A 17,824-nucleotide genomic window follows, 5' to 3' on the forward strand; every position below is an offset into this window, starting at 1 on the left:
CAGCAGATGATAATCACTCAGATAATCTTTCAGACGTAAGAACTGGGCCCCTGATCGGAAGTGTGCAAAAATGCTTGACTCCATTTTTGAAACACATTGCTCTTATACTGAACAAGTTACTCATTAATTGTCTCAAATAATCACCTATTGATTTGTCAATTTTGCCAGAATTCTGAAGTCCATCGGTAGATGACTGGCAGAACTTTGCTCCTTTACTTGTTTGTTTTGTCATAGGCCGAGGCACACTTATAACACGGGTCAATGCCTCTGTGGGCTTTATGCTGAGATTTGCGCACGGAAAGACTGAGATTATGCAGAAAGTTGTTTTTCTTGCTTCTGTGCTGATCCTGGGATGGACACGGACCAGTCAGGCTTTTGCTGTCCCAGAACCTGTGTATCCTACGCAGGAGAACTTTGACCTAAGCAGGGTGAGTGGCACTTCTTCCTCAGGGTACTTCATATTACTTAAAGGTGACTAAATACACTAATAATGATTTAAAAAAAAAAACATGGGGGCTTGCACTGGTAGAGGTGAAGTAGATTTGTTTTTTGTGTTGTTGTCCATCTATCCATTTTCTAAAGCACTCATCCTCACTAATGTGCAGAATTCCTGCCACTGAATGTCAGATATGTTTTCATTCCAGTTTTTAGGGCCTTGGCATGACGTCGCTGTGGCAAAGACATGTCCACATATGGAACGCCACAGAAAGGAGTCGGCAATCGGCAAGCTGGTGCTGCAGAGGGGACTCTCCGACGAGAAACTGGATATGGTCAGAACAGTGCTCAAGTCAGTACATGTGGATATATCACACACGAGCAACCTACAAGCAGCTTTGTTGTCATTTTCCATATGTTACAAATACTTTTACATCATTCACAAAACATAGAACCAGAACCTTTGTGTTTACAATTACAAAGGACCATTTTGAGCAATAAAAACCCAATAAAAAGGTTATATACAATAAATAAAATAATTGATAGGTACTGTAGATGGATAGGTAGATCAATCAACTAAACTCAGATAAATATATATGTTATCCAATCAAAATAATGTATCACAATGTTTTTACTTTGAATGCTGAAAACAACAACAAAATCCTCATATTTGATTCTGTATTTTGGAAAAAAAACACTCACTGAAAATACACACACAATATCTATATTTCTCCGCTGCAAAACAGTTCAATAAAAGTCTACAAAATTGCTTTCTTTCTTAAAACCGATTTTTAATTGCACCACTGTATGTGATGTATTGTGCATACTAAGATGTTTGCATGTGTGTGTTAAGAGATGGGATCTGTAAGCAGAAAAGTGGAGACTATAATCTGACGACAACACCAGGACATTTTCGTTTCGCAAGTATGCTTCTTTCTTATCATAAATAAGCCACTAAGAACCAGCGGGGGACAATACGCGAGTATAAAAGTGGTTGAAAAGGTCAACTATATTAATTGTTGATTATTACAGTAAACATATTGAAATGCTTCATTTGTCAAATATCCTCAGGAAGGATTTTTAGGACTTTTCTCGTGGAATCTTAAATTCATACTTTTGAAATCATGCTAAGTATGAATATTTCAAGTCTTTGGATGTAAATACAGTTTTAGAATGCTAATTTAACAGATTTAAAAAGCAGGACAGAGTCGGCTATATTTCATGACCCACGGTTTGTCAACATTGAAATAAAGTACAAAGGGCCAAGGGAGCTCTGACTAATTGTTTGCCTTTGGTCTGCAAATGACCACTGACATTAATATCAATGTAAGGAAGCTGTGTAGCACCCTATCATGTCCTAAAAATGTAAGGTAATGTAATAACATTTGCATTTAACTCAATCAAAAAAAATTAATAAAACCCAATAATGTACTAATTTTTTTTACCAATAATGTAATACTTTATTGCATTATTGGGGATTTATTACATTTTCAGGTGCCCCATCTCCCCCCAACAAAACTGTTCTTTTTCAGTCCAAAGTTCTACATTATCTATTTTGAGAATTTAAAGACTGTTATATACATTCACAGCAAAAAGAGTGTTACCATTTTAGTGTTAAATGAGTTGACTTGACAACCCCCAAAGTGTATTTTTAACAGTGTCTGAATTACCGCTAAATGGACGTCAGTGTTGGAATTGACAGTTGATTGAAGCTCCGCCCACTTGATTATAACTGCTCTGCGCAAAGACTTCTGAGATATGTAATGATATACTGTATATGATGTTATAATGTAAAAAGGTATTACATTATTAGTAAGGATGTGTTTGCAAAATCAGGATTTTGTGTTATTATTATTTTTAACTATAACATTATTGTTTTGATTTGTTTTGTCTTGTTTTACATTTTTGAAATGGAAATTATTACAGTACAAGCTGCTTATAGGACCCGAGACCTAACGTAGTGGGTGGCTTTGACGGAGAGCAAGGTCCATGTGACAATCTTCAGTTACCCTAAAAAAGTAACTTAGTTACTTTACTGATTACTGGAATTTGAAAATAACTAAAGTATGTTACAAGTTACTTTAATAGTTACATTCAGCCGACAACCCCGCTTAACATCAAAATGACACCCGGTTTTGCCACTTATGTAATTGGAAGTGTATTTTTAACAGTGTAAAGTTTAAAAAAAAATTAAAAACAAAATAAGAGAAACTTTTTTGACAGTGTACTAAAGTAGGTTACAAGTTACTTTAATAGTTACATTCAACCGACAACCCCGCTTAACATCAAAATGACACCCGGTTTTGCCACTTACGTAATTGGAATTGTATTTTTAACAGTGCAAAGTTTTTTTTAAATTAAAAACAAAATAAGATAAACATTTTTGACCTAAAATAATTATTTTCATTATCTAATCTTTTCGCACTTGCCTAAAAAATCAGTTAACCCACTAGTTCTCGGTGGCTGAAATTACTTTTACAGCCCAGTGTCAGTTTGTGTGACTGCTTATTTTCCCTGCAGGGTGGGGTGCTGAAGTGGACGCCTACGTGGTGCACACTAACTACGATGAATACGCGCTCATAATATCGGTCAAGGATAGAGCACCGGGCCAAAGAAGCATCGAAGTGAAGCTTTACAGTATGTGGACGCTCGTTGCGCAACATCACCTTTTCTGGCGTATCCTTAGCTGGATTGTTGCAAACTTCCCACAGGTAGGACCATGGACGTGAGGGACACGATTCTGGATGACTTTAAAAGACTGGTTAGAGAGCAAGGGATGAGCGACGACACCATTATCATTAAACAGAACAAAGGTATGGCACACAGCAATAATGTTGATACTTTCCAAATGGCAGTGAGTTGATAGTCATTTTTTCCCCCTGAAATATCAGAATATCCCAATATGTCGGAATAGCTATCAGTCCATCCATTTTCTATAGTGATTTTCCTTATTACGGTCACCCCTATGACAGCTGGTATTGGGTGTGTGCCGGGTACCCCAAAGTCAGCCGAGATATGCAGCAACTCACCCACCCACTTTTTTGCCTTACTTTTTTTATTTATTTATTTATTTTTTTACAGGCGACTGTGTTCCAGGAGAACAGGAGGAAGCGCTGGAAACAGTGATAGAGGTAAGCTAACTTTTTAATATGCTCTATGCCAGGGGTCTGCGACCTGCGGCTCTGGATCCACATGTGGCTCTTCAGTCCCTCTCCTGTGGCTCCCTGTGGATCTCTCTCTCTCTCTCTCTCTCTCTCTCTCTCTCTCTCTCTCTCTCTCTCTCTCTCTCTCTCTCTCTCTCTCTCTATATATATATATATATATATATATATATATATATATATATATATATATATATATATATATATATATAATTAATACTTTTTTTACATAATACTTTTTTTAAACATATTTTTAGATTAAATAGTCTTTAAATGAATTAATGTCCACATTTTTAAGTTGTCAGAAAAAGAGAGATGAAAAAAGGTTTTTAAAAATACCTAAAAATGTCCAAAATTGATCATAAAATGTCCAAAAACTGAAAAATACCTGAAAATATCTATGAAATTGCCAAAAATGTCAGATAATTGAATAAAAAAAAGCCAGGAGAGAAAATCTTCAGAAAGTAACCATAAAATGTACCACAATAAAAAAAATCCCAAAAAGTACCATATAATGTCTTTAGAATTGCCCCCAAAAAAGTCAGAAAATTGATTTTTAAAAAGTCAGATTTTTTTTTTAAAGAAATACTGAAAAATACCATAAAATGTCCACCTAATTGCCAAGAAAGTCAGAACATTGATATTAAAAAAAGACAAAAATGTCAACAAACAGCCATGAAATGTACAAAAAAGGAAGAAGAGAGGCCCATATGTCCATAAAATTGCCACAAAATTGGACAGAAAAGCAGAAAAGTCTAAAGATGTATGAAAAACTGTCTGAAAAAAATTACACTGACAACATTTTTGTATAAATCCCAAAACGGAAGACGAAAGGTAGAAGAAAATGAATCTCAACGTATTGGATGCTACATATTTTTTTGTTCTGGTGCAGCTCTAATTAGCACTTGGGCCCTCAGTACATTAGACTTCCACTAACGCACTGTTTCCTTCATCACAATGTTCAAAAGTTTTGCGGCTCCAGACATATAATTTTTTACCCCGGCTCTATGCGCTATATTCAATATGCTCGTACTCAGAAACTGCTCATGTAAGACATTTCAGCCTACATGCATGTGCAGTTCAGCAATTTTTTATCCCTGCCACCTGACAACTCTTTCGTCTTCACAGCTGAAAATGTGCTAACATTGTACATGTCTGTGACACAGAGGGTGAGGAGGGACATAGCACCAACTATGGCACTGGCAGAAATGGAATTGGACGGTTCTGGTGATGACACGCTCACATTCAATGGATCGGGTAAGAGCATATATATATATATATATATATATATATATATATATATATATATATATATATATATATATATATATATATATATATATATATATCCTCAGAGAGACAAAATCGTTGTCATCCCCTCAGAGGCGTGCGGTCTGGGGCCGGAGGCGGGCCCGTGTTTCGGTATTCACCATCGCTACTTCTACAACTCCAGCGCCATGACCTGCCAGAAGTTCAAGTACGGAGGCTGCCTGGGCAACAAAAATAACTTTGTGAGCGAGAGGGAGTGTCTGCAAAGGTGCCGCACTGAGGGTGAGCATACACGGGGGGAAGCGAACCATGGCAGTCTTGGGGAAAATCGGACTTTTACGCAGGTCCTTTTTTTCTTTTTTTGGTCCAATCATCAAGCCAACTGCTTGGGCTGTATGTATGTTGTCATAGCAGTAAACCAATTAAAAATACATTTAACTGATGAATTCCTTGAGCTGAGTGTTTCTGGTAAACCAAGATAGCACTTAGCATTAGCTAAAGTAATTTAAACCATCAGTTAACAGATTGACTAGTGATTACATTTGTTGTAAAAAGTTCCTTGGTGAGAATGTATTGTAGCTTCGATTTCCAGGGAAATTGTAGCGTCCCGGTTTTTAATTTAGAAAATTTGGTCAATCTAGCTAGTGGGCGCAATAATCCAACGCCCAAACTCAGCAATATATTTTGTATTGCTTCCCATCTAAAATAGATGTACAGTTATTAATTGTAATTATTATTTTTTTTTTCATTACGCAACATTTTTCTTATTGAAGGGGACTAAGCTGAGAGATACAGCAGCGCTATAGCGCCCTCTATTGACCATCGCCTTTGGGAGTAAGTGACATACTGTACACTAAGTATCTTACAAAAGTGAGTACACTCCTCACATTTCATTTGGAAATGCAAAATGACTAGCTGTACTGAATTTGAACATTTTCGCTTGGGGGTGTACTCACTTTTGTTGCCCGTATTTTAGCTATTAATGGCAGTATTTTGAGTTGTTTTGAGGGAACAATGAATTCACACTGTTGTATAAACTGTACACTGACTACCTCTGCCAATAAACACTTAGGCCTACTGCGTTACTGTATTGTAATGATGATTATTATGTTGCTGTTTTTGCGCTTGATTCGAAATGGTTGGAAAAGTAAAAATTAAAGGGAATAATCAGTGGTGCTCTTGTTATAGGCTACCCGCTCAATGGCGCCATCTTTGATCTTTATTTTATACACAAGTGATTATATATATTTTTTTAAAGTATTGACATGATGCCATACGATTGCTCTCTTGCAGCGGTATGTCGTCTCCCCCTGACCGCCGTGGCGTGCACTGGTGAGGCCCCCAGCTGGTCCTTCGACTCCATCGTGCTGGGCGAGTGCGTGGCTTACAAAGCAGGCTTCTGCCAGACCAACGGCAACAAGTTCTACAGCAAGGCTGAGTGCGACGAGTACTGCGGCGTGAAAGGTAGGCAACACACTGGAATAAAAGCCACGTCAGAACACAACATTTTATTTGATAAGTTTCTTTTTTTCTCTTCAACAGCTGCAAAAATCCTGGAAGAAGACTGAGGCGACATCCCAAGCGGGAAGTATCTTTATTTGTTAAAGATATGCAAAAACATCTTACCAATAAAACATTTCATCAGTCTCAGCAATTTACTTTTCTATTTGAGCCTGTCCTCAGTCTAGTTTTGTAGGATTGCAAAGATGGACGAGAAAAGTAAACTCCCTTCAATTAGTGTACTGCACATGACCAGAAGGGGGCGACATTGTTCTTCTCACCATTTTTTTCTCATGGGCTTGAAATAACCCAATCAGTGTTCAAGCCATATTTTACATGAGTAAAATCTCACAAATGCTACAAAAAAGTATATATCTCAATATAATGATCGTAACATAATGATCTCAGAAATTACTCGGTGTGAAATGTGAAATCTGTTCATTTAAACACAAAGTTGTTATTCTGTTGGTTGAATGGTAACAACACATGTTGGGAAAAATTAAGATTTGTCACAGAGCAGTTTAGGGTTTCTAAAGGGATGGATGGCCTTGAACTGGGCTCCCCATGGAGGCAGGCGACAATCAAACTGATGAATGTTGTTTTTTTCAAATATTCTCACATATGGAATTTGATGCCTCCAACACGTTCCAGAAAAGCTGAGACACGGGCAACAAAAGACTGGGAAAGTTGAAAATGCTAAAATAAATAGACAAATAAATACCATTTTGAACCATTGCACAGGTGAACAGGTTAATTGGAAACAGGTGAGTGTCAGGGTTGGTATAGTGGGTATCGTCATTGACTGGAATTGATGATTGGTGGAAGTGCCCACATTTTGCCGTGTGCTTCAGCGAAATGCTTGATAATGCGAAGTCTTGAAAAAATGCACAGACTGAGCACCGAGTGAAGCAGGATTACTTCTGTCGATCGCGGTAAGTACAAACGGGCCTTCTCAATCCGTGTATTTTTGTGAGGCAAACATTTTCAAAGATTATTATTTTTTTGCCTAAATCATCATATGATGCAAATTATTTTAGAAAAATGTTTCTTGAAAAATGACAAAAATGACTTAGGTGATTATTTTAAGAAGGTGTCGTTATACAGGTTTTGAAGCAACGTCTTTTTCAAGGAGGTTCCTTCTAATTTCAGCAAGACAAAGCTGCTGCTTTGTTGTAAAAGTGTGCGAGTACTGGATTGCAGTGACGTGCGGTCAGGATAGGCAAGGTAGGCACTGCCTACCCAAGGCTGAAATAAAAGTTGAAACCGTTTGGCTCTTTCTATTTATTTTAATTATTTCTTTCATTTCAGAAAGCCGACATTACCTATAGGTTTAAAAGCGACAACATTTGGTGATTTTCATACCTCAATTGGCTGTGTCGGTGACCCAGAACTTTAGCTGAGTGGCAAATGTTGAGCTGCCGCACTGGAGGCGATGGGTACGAACCCCGCTTGAAGTAAAAAAACAAAAAAGAAGATTAAAAAAATGTAAGACTTCAAAAGAGAGTAATGTTGTTGTTTTTTTTTTTTCTACCCATACAGAGGAGGCATATGTTAAAATAGTTTGAATGCATGGCATCTTGTATCTGAGTATCAAGTATCTCGAGGTCAGGCTGAGTGTTCTCTTTTTTTTTGGAAATGAAAATATGGTCACCCTAGGATACATTGTACACTCGCCTGCCGACACACAAATTTGTAATTGGTGTGTGCGTCTCAATTTGCGACTGCCTGCCTACCCAAACCTAGAGCTCACTGCACGTCACTGCTGGATTGGCGTGCCTGCAGTCCAGACCTGTCCCTTGTAAGGGTGTTGCGCATTATAAAACGCAAAAAAACAACAATGGCGAACTGGACTGTTGAGCAACTGAAATTGCAAATCCATCAAGGATGTAAGCACATTCCACCTACACACACATTGTGCCAAGACTCCCAACAAAATAAGATGAAATTTGTTGCTATTATTGGCTTGTCTTAGTGATTTTGTTGCCATGTCTTTTTGTTAATTTCTTCTGTTAATAAAGTGTTTTTTCTAAATTAAAAAAAAAAATCTCTCTGAAGGAGCCAGGCTTCCTGCTCTTAGTTCCCAGAGTTCCCGGCTTGTGCTGGTAGAATGCTGGGAATATCCGGAGAGGAAGGGGAAGTGACATCACAGCGTTGACCTTCCGCACCGGCCCGTATCACCTGCCGCTGCCTGGACCGCAGCTATGGCAAACACACACACACACACACACTGGAAGTAGAGAGTGACAGCTTATTGTGTGTAAGTTCCCACGGAGAGTGACAGGAAGTGATATCTTGGATTGGTCGCATGGAAACTTTCCAGTAGCTTGGAGCTGGCTAGCCACAACACACTCTGCTTGACTGTAATTTATAAAAACAAAGGGTAGCCTTCTTGCATAGTGGCCTTTTTTTCGATATGCATTACTTTGCTTTATCAGACAACAGATTCAATTAATGTGATGTGTAAAACAAAAGCCACATCGGGGGAAAAAACACCTGCATAAATAAAACAATTGCATAATAAATGTGTCACGGAAAAAAATCCACTTGAGTGTGTGATTTAATGATGTCTCAGCCAAGAAGCGTCTGCGAAAGCTAAGAGCGCTTTTAATTAGTGCTTTATTTTGCACCCACGGAAAAGCTTGCTTTGAGAAGAGGAGGTGCAAAATAGAAGCAGCTAATGAATGAAGCTCTTTTCTCCGCTTTGTGTGCGCGCCGTGTACGTATGCGACTCACGTACTTGCTAAACATGCTGAGCTCTGCACTATCGTCCTTCCTTGCCTGGTTTTGTTTACAACCTGTGTGTCATGTTCGGCGTTAGTGTGTCAATAAATGCCTTCCCAAGGGTATGTGTATTTGACAACCAGGAATTCTTTAAAAAAATTAAAATTAAAATAATAATAATAATTATATATATATATATATATATATATAGCGGGGGCAACTACAAAAAAACACATCACATTGAACGCATCAGTCCTGAACTTAATGCGACAACATAAAATATAAAACAATATAATAGAACAGAAATAACATTATGTAACCCAACATAACTTGAAATAACAACAGAACGTAACACAACATTTTGTAACACAAAATAGAGTAACAACATACTAGCCAAAGTGCTACATTCTTTAAAATACCGTATGTATATTATACAATAGCTATTTAAATCAGAGCAGTGATCTGCCCTACGGTATTTTCTCTCCGTGCTTAGAACCCTGACTGACTGGATGCAGGAAATAAAATCTTGTAGTACCTGATTTTGCCAGAAAAAAAGCATCAAGATTAGCAGGTACGGTGGAGCACAAAAAGGGGCATGAGTCTGTGATCTAACCAAATGACCCTTCACCAAGTGACCCTGACACTCAACTCAGACTGCCTGGGACACACATACACGAGTGACCACATATATAGTGACCCAACGGAGGTCCCGGCACATTCCTTTTCCCCAGGTGGCAGAGAGGATCAATAACCTAATGGGCTGCACACCAATGGCCGACTATCATTGACCACCCTGCCACCCCGCCTCCCTGACAATAAACGTGGGGGAGTCTAACGCCTTGTCAGACTTCATTGTGTGACTGTGCTGTGTGTGTGTCATGTGGAACTGGTTAACTGCTGGAGCAAAGAACCAAACCAGGTTCTGAGACAGACAATATGTCTTGTATTGATTTGGACACAAAGGATTCTCAAGTGTGCAGGAATTGCTGAGAGTGTCCTATGGCAGTGGTTCGGTCCTCAACCTTTTTTGGTGACGTACCCTCTGTGAAATGTTTTTTTTCTCCAGCCAAGTACCCCCTAGCCAGCGCAAAGCATTTCTGATTGGGGGAAAAAACCGAGTGCTGTGCCATCATTGTCTGATTTATTCAACTTTGGAACTCTATTTGTATTTATGTGGTCTCTTGAACTATTTGGAAATAAAAAGATACATCTAAAAATAAATAAATAAATTATAAATGAAAATTTGTGCATATTCCGTTTTTTTAATCAACTATTTTATTCGACTACTTATTTGTATCAGCGACACATACTACTGAACATTTCAGTAAATATGCCAGAATTAGCTCAAATACTATTTTTCATCTGCAGTGCAGAGACAGATCGTAACATAAGGTATCATCTTTTGGGATCATGGCTCTGTTCTCAAAAATACATAAATAACAGAATTTTAAATCAAGTTTTCAAGTGATTGACAGGAGATTTTAGGTGGCATATGGTAAGTTGGGTCGAACCGTTCTGGTATGGGGGAGATGCTGGGTTTTTAGGATACTGAAAATGAAAAGCCTACTGAATACAAAATTCATTTGATGAACTTCTATTTTTCTCAAATATTTACATATACTTTTTAAATACGTATATTTTAAAATCTCACGCACCAACTGGAGGGCCATCACGTACCCCTATTTGAGAACCACTGGCATATAGAGTGTGACACGATGTTTTCATACCCATCGCGATCTGAGCCAACCATGGCATTTAGCTCCCCAATAGTCGAACCCTGGACATGGCGGTGAGAGAACCCAATTCTAACCACTAAACCACCAGGCACATAAGACAGGAGACATTATATTTATTTTCACACATAATCTAAATTGTTCGGTAGTTCACAACATCCACTTTACACCCATCACATTCAGCGGGATCTCCTTCGTCCCCGCAACACTGCATCCTTCATGTGTGTACGTGTATTTGTGTGTGTGGGGGTGAGTGTGTGTGTGTGTGTGTGTGTGTGTGTGTGTGTGTGTGTGTGTGTGTGTGTGTGTGTGTGTGTGTGTGTGTGTGTGTGTGTGTGTGTGTGTGTGTGTGTGTGTGTGTGTGTGTGCGCGCGCGCGCTACTGGTGGTAGGACAATGGGCTGCAAGGGGGCTGGCTGAATAGCACCATTGAGTGTGCTCAGCCAAACAGAAAAGCATCTTCCATCTCACTTCAAACCCCACAGTTTCACTCTGTACAAGCAGGCCTTTATTCTCTGTAATTACTCCCTGACACACATGTGCGCGCGCAAACACACACACACACACATTGCATACCTTTTTATTGACATATACAGGACGATTTTTTTTCTGATTTTGTGGCAACAGATTGGAAATATCCATTTTGCGTTCCAACGTGACTGCCTCAGTGCACAAAGCAAGCCATGATTGGATTGGAGTGAGAGTGCGGGAGAACCTCAGTGTTGCTAGTTTATATGAAATTTTAATGTATAGAAGTTATTGTTACTGACCTTTTCGGAATTTTTGCAATTTCTTGGATTTGACTTGTTATCATATCTGGGTGGGTATGAATGTTAATGTCACTTAATACACAGTACATTTTGTCGAGTACATTTTACTCTAAAAAGAGTCTATTTGGTCCCACTCTACCCAGAGTCAAATTTATACTTATAAAATATAGAGTAAATTTAAGTCAAAGTGTTTTTACTGTGTATGAGAAAATGGGCCTATCCATGACAAAAACCTAGTAACGTTTTTTCACTCAGAATTTCTAAGGAATTAGAAGAATTTTTTTTTGTACATTTTACTAGTTTATTAAAAAAATATATATTCAAAGTATTTTTAGTGAGAGAATTTGCCTAACCCATGAAAAAAAAACGAGGAAAAATGTTTCACTCAGAAATTCTTTTATACTTTACTCTGTTTAGAGTGGTGCCGAATAGGCTCTTTTTTAGAGTAAAATGTTCTACAAAATACACTGTGATGACAGTTTGAGCCAAAACAGAGGTGGCTGCAGCAAGATGATGAATGCGAGCATTTGCGGCCATTTTGTCTTCGCTACCCACCAACAGATGTGGATCAATGTGTTAACAACCTAATTCACGGTAAGCCCCTTTGGACAAGAGGTATTATGGTAAGCAGGTTTCCAGACGACAGCCGCGCGGGACGCAGCATCACCGGCAGGTTTGTCATCATCACACTGGGCCATTTAAAGTCGTTAGCCTACATCCAGCTCCATTGTGCTAACCCACACACTGAATCATTGTGTCACTGTGTAATCCATACGGGGGTCATTGGTGCACTGCATCATGTGACATGTCAGGACGTTAAGGTGTGCAGCAGCAGGGTGATTAACTAATTACTGTAATTATAAAAAGCAATCCTTCATTCAAAATTAATGAGCATGAAACAAACAACACATTTTGATCAATTGGATCACAAGCTGATTACTATATGTATAAAGTTCTGACTCCGCCCCTGACAGGATATACTGTACATTTAAGTCAAGGGTTTAATAAACGTTTATTTGCATCCACATCAGATCAACTTTAATATAAGCTTTGTTATCATTATCGTGCACGGGTAGCAATGAAACTTTATTGTTTCCTTCACCGAGGCACAATTAAGAAGTGAACTTACAGAAAAAAATGATGCTAAAATACAATTAGAATGTGCAAAATGTAAAAGAGCAACATGTACACATGCAAAAAAAAATAAACATGTACACATGCATAGCCTACACTTACACACTGGGCCGCATCATGACATAGTGGCCCCGATCCAGAAGTGAGCCTGTATACATGTGGTTCTTTAGTCCCTGTGGCTCACTGAAGATCTCTAAAAAAAAATAGAAAAATAAAAAGCAAAAATTAACATATATTTTTTACATAATGTATTTACATTTTTTAAATGAAATATTCTTTGAATGAATTAACAATTTCGATTTAAAAAAGTAATACTTAATACAGAGTCCAAATTTGTTAGGGTTGGGTTAGAGGCCAAAAAGTTTTTAAAAATACCTAAAAATGTCCAAAAAAAAGAGCACAGAATTAGCATAGAATGTAAACAAAATTGCCAAAAAAAAGTCAGGTTTTTTTTTTAAGGCAGAAACGAAAATGTTCAAAAAGTAACCATAACAACAAACTTGGCAGAAAATTACCATAAAATGTCTTTGGAATTACCAAAAAAAAGTCTGAAATTTAATTATTAATGAAAAAGCACAAAAGTAAAAACATTTGGAATGTAACTATAAAATATACACACACAAAAAAAAATGAAAATCATCATAATGTACACAAAATTGTCAAAAAAGTCTGACAAAAAAAATTTTCAAGTCAGAAGAGAAAATATTTAATATATATATATATATATATATATATATATATATATATATATATATATATATATATATATATATGTATAAAAATGTCCAAAAACAAAAGAAGAAATCCTCAAAATTACCATAAAATGTCCACACATTGCCGACAATGTTAAAAAAAGGAAGGAGAGAGGCATCAAATAATATGTCAATACTGTTGCGTTCATCACAATATTCAAAGGTTTTGTGGCTTCAGTCAGAATTTGTGTTATCTATTTGGCCTAAAATGGCTCTCAAGTCAGGAAAGGATGCTGACCCCTGTTGTAGGTCACAGTAAAAGTGCCCTCTCATGGACAAGGTTTTCTAGTCTGTGTGTGCGTGCACATGTGACATCTACCTGTCTGACTATCTAAATCTAAAACTATACCTACCCCCCAATTGAACCCCCCCTCGCCTCCCCCCATCTTGCTTGCAGCAGGCCTGTGTGTTGGAATGACACGACGTGCAAAGACAAAGGAAGCAAACAGCAGGAGGTGTTTCTGTGTGTGTGGTGTGTGTGTGTGTATGTGCATGTCAGAGGGTTGCGGGCGAGAGGGGTTGAAGTTCCATATGGGCAACCCCCCCTCCCCAAACCCACCCTCCCTTCCCTAACAAACAGGCAGATGTCAAATGGGACATGGCTCCCCCGATGGGGCACAGGGTCACACTACACAGGCTAAATAACAGAAGAGGGAGAGAGGGATGCCTTCCTGCCAACAAGCCCTCTCACTGCTCCCTCCCCTCTTTAAAACCCACTAAAAGAGATGTACAAACATGGCTGACACCACACTACGCAACATGCCAACACATACTGCGATGCGATCCAAGTTGAGCTTCATCGACGGCCTGCGGTCTGATGAGACCAAGATACACTTATTTGTTTCAAATGGTGTAAATTAAAGTGTGTACGGCGGCAACCAGGTGAGGAGTACAAATGCAAGCGTTTCTTGCCTACAGTCAAGCGCGGTGGTGGGAGGGCCATGATCTGGGTCTGCTTCAGTGCCGCCCGCATTGAGGCGCTTACACTTCATTGAGGGAACCATGTATGCCAACTGTAACATACTGAAAGTGCATCCTGGAAACTGGACCGCAGGGCAATATTCCAAAATGACAGTGACCCCAAACACACCTCTAGAACAGGGGTCAGCAGCCTTTCCTGTCAAAAGAGGCCTTTTAGGCCAAATAAATAACAAAAAATCTGTCTGGAGCCGCAAAACATTTAAAGATTGTTGTGAGGGAAAAAGTGTGTTAGTGTTAGCCTAATGATGTACTGAAGGCTCAAGACCTAATTAGAGCTGCACCATAACACAAAATTATGCAGCATTATGCTTTACTTTGTTTTTTTCCTATCTTTCGTCTTTATTGTATTAAATTATATTTTTTTGTTGTAAGATTTCATACTTTGTTTTTCATACAATTTTAGACTTTTCTGGCAAATTTCTATATTTGGCAATTAAGTGAACATATTATGGTCATTTTCTGCCTCTCTTCTTAATTTTGGGGATTTTTTCTTTCTTTTTTGCTAGCAATTTTGGCAATTATGTGGACATTTTATGGCATCTTTTGGACATTTTCTTGAATGTTTTGTTTTCTGCCTTTTTAAGAATTATTATTATTGTTAATATATTTTCTTACTTTTGGGCAGTTTGAAAAATAGTTTATGATAATTTTCTGCCTTAGTTTTGTTTTTGAATATTTTAGGTGCATTTTTGGAGAAAAAAAATCTACTTTTTTATTCAATTGTCTCATATTTTTGGACAATTTCATGGGCATTTTCTGCTTTTCATCATCCCTTTTGGAAATTTTATGGTCACTTTTTAAACATTTTTAGTAGTGTTCCAGTGTATCGGTATCAGGAGAGGCCCCGATATTGCAATAAAACAGTGGTATCTGCATCGGCAAGTACTTACAAGTAACATGGCGATACCATTATTTCCTACGCTAATATAGGACTTTGGACGCAGCATCTTGTCACATTCGCTAATGTGTGACGTGTTCACTGCATGCCGTGCCAAGATATCCTATTGCCCATTGAATGCTCTGAAGCAATGGCAGGGCAGCTTTTTCATGTTGGGGAAAAAAATAACTAGGTATTGGTACGGTATCGGCCGATACTGCAAAACTGGGTAGCGGAATCAGTATCGGGGGCCAAAAAACGAAATCGGAACAACACTACATGTTAAAAAATATAAATGTATACTTTTTTAAAAATGTTTTTATATATAATTCCACAGGGAGCCACTGAAGAGGGACCAAAAAGCCACATGTGGCTCCAGAGCCACAGGTTGCAGACCCCTGGTCTAAAGGCTGGTCTGGCCAAGCATGTCTCCAGACCTAAACCCTGTTGAACATCTCTATGGCATCCTCAAATGGAAGGTGGAGGAGCGCAATGTCTCGAATGTCCGCCATTCCGGTGGCAACCTGTGAAGCTCTCGTGAACTCCATGCGACTTGAAGCAGTGCTGAAAAATAATGGATTACTGCAGAAATTATTGACACTTTGGGCATTTTCACATAGGGGTGTACTCACTTTTGTTGCCAGTGGTTTAGCTATTAAGTTTGTGTGTGTTGTGTCATTTATCTATGCAGGGAGATGCAACTGAACTCAAGAACAGGTGTGTGCGTGTGTAGGTATGGGGCACAGTCCAAAACAAAGCAAGGGAATGGTTACGCACACACACACACACACACACACACACACACACACACACACACACACACACACACACACACACACACACACACACACACACACACACACACACACACACACATTTGAATGGCTGCGCCCGCGGGGCAGGAGTAGGGTTACTTTACATACTGCACTTACAGCTGCCTTTACCACTGGGGTATAAAATGGATTTGAATGAGAAAGAGGGGGAACAGAGGAGGCCAGGAGGAGGGTGAAGGGCGGGGGAGGGGGTTCGTGGGGGGGGGGGGGCTTCCCTTTGTGTCACAGGAGGTCTGCTGCTGCTCTGGCATGGCTATGGAGATGGAGGGAGCGGGGTCACTCTCTCTGCCCCCCCATCTCCCCCTTTTACTATAGGCTGGCTACTCTGACCCCCCCCCCACCCCCCAACCCCCACCCCCACCCCACCCCTCCCTCCAGCCTGGGCCTTCCACCCTATTAGCATAGCAGCTGCCTGATGCAAGCTTGCAGGGTGTGGGGACTGGCCAGGTTGCTGTGTGCATATGTGTGTGAGGGGGAGGGGGCGGAGGAGGTCCGGGGAGGATGGGGGGGTCCAGTCAATGGCAGTCCGTCTGGCTGGTGAATAGCAGCTAAAGCAGGCCCCCACGAGCGAGACAATGGAGCTACCAGGGAGGGGGGTCGGGGTCGGGGTGCACTGGGAGGGGAGATGGGGTTCGGGGTGGGGGGTGAGGGGTGTAAGAATGAGGCCGTGAATGGAGCGCCTTGTCGCCAGCGCCGTGGAGAGGAGCGCAGAATGAAGTGCGAGAATGAAAGAGGAGTTCAAAAAGGAGCGTAGGGGCGAGGGAGAGACCGTCCTGACCACCTGTCTCTCTCTCTTTATGTCTTTTACTCCCCGTCTAACACCCGAGCAGACTTTGGCCGGGGTGCTGCTAGTTGGGTGGGGGACCACAGACATGTTTTTATTTTTGTAGGGAAAGTGCACCATCAGCAAGTTCATAGTGGGCACCATCATCTTGAATCTCTGTGCTAAATATAACCACTGGAGATTACTGGACAAATAACAAACAAACAACAAATAATTAATTGTGTAGAATATTTGACTATTAGCACACTCATCATTATTTTAATGCCTTTAATTCTTCTTTAAAAGGGAAGTCAACCTTAAATTTCTTGACAATAAAATGTCATATAGGCGGCCATTTTGCCACTTGCTATTGATTGAAAATGACATCACAGTTGCTCAGGGCTCAGGCAACGACCAATCACAGCTCACCTGTTTTCTGAAGCTGACCTGTGATTGGTTGTTACCTGAGACCTGACCAACTGTGATGTCATCTTCAGTCGACAGCAAGTGGCAAAATGGCTGCCTTCTGATATTGATCAAAATGGCCGGATTTTGCTGCTTAACTAACTCATATTCCACTAACGCAATATTAACCATACTACCGTATTTAGACTAGTGGGGCTGCATAGAACATATTTTAAATGTTGTCTGTATATATTACGGTATATTAGTATTCATGCATTCAAATATTACTGTAGCATTAGGCTACTAGAGTACATTTATGATTTACCTTTAGGGATGGCAATTGAAAACTTTTTGAGAACGGACTCCCAGTTTGTTTGCTTGCCTGGCCATTCTTCTTACATCACAAATGAGCCATGAGTGTGACATCATCGCACACACAAGAAGTGTATTTTGGTTCTGAACTTTTCCAACTCACCATACCATATAACCCA

General features: G+C 39.5%; 1 protein-coding gene across 1 annotated transcript; it reads left to right on the forward strand.

The window, feature by feature from the left end:
- Positions 1–250: 250 nt before the first annotated feature.
- Positions 251–6,515, forward strand: ambp (alpha-1-microglobulin/bikunin precursor). The gene is made up of 10 exons (XM_086096838.1): positions 251–428; positions 645–787; positions 1,289–1,359; positions 2,956–3,072; positions 3,147–3,248; positions 3,517–3,566; positions 4,763–4,853; positions 4,980–5,147; positions 6,159–6,329; positions 6,408–6,515. Exons 1-10 carry the CDS (start codon positions 279–281, stop codon positions 6,431–6,433), a joined length of 1,089 nt encoding a protein of 362 aa, XP_085952964.1. The 5' UTR covers positions 251–278; the 3' UTR covers positions 6,434–6,515.
- Positions 6,516–17,824: the final 11,309 nt, after the last annotated feature.

This window comes from Leptonotus elevatus, chromosome 15, assembly GCF_054856555.1.
Source record: "Leptonotus elevatus isolate MCC_2025b chromosome 15, RoL_Lele_1.0, whole genome shotgun sequence".
NCBI lineage: Eukaryota > Metazoa > Chordata > Actinopteri > Syngnathiformes > Syngnathidae > Leptonotus > Leptonotus elevatus.

What these genes read in the sequence shown, in the direction of transcription:
- ambp (XM_086096838.1), top strand. Translation starts at nt 279, where the DNA reads ATGCTGAGATTTGCGCACGGAAAGACTGAGATTATGCAGAAAGTTGTT. An exon ending in AGAACTTTGACCTAAGCAGG is followed by an intron (nt 429 to 644) that starts GTGAGTGGCACT and finishes TTTTCATTCCAG; the next exon opens with TTTTTAGGGCCTTGGCATGA. An exon ending in TATCATTAAACAGAACAAAG is followed by an intron (nt 3,249 to 3,516) that starts GTATGGCACACA and finishes ATTTTTTTACAG; the next exon opens with GCGACTGTGTTCCAGGAGAA.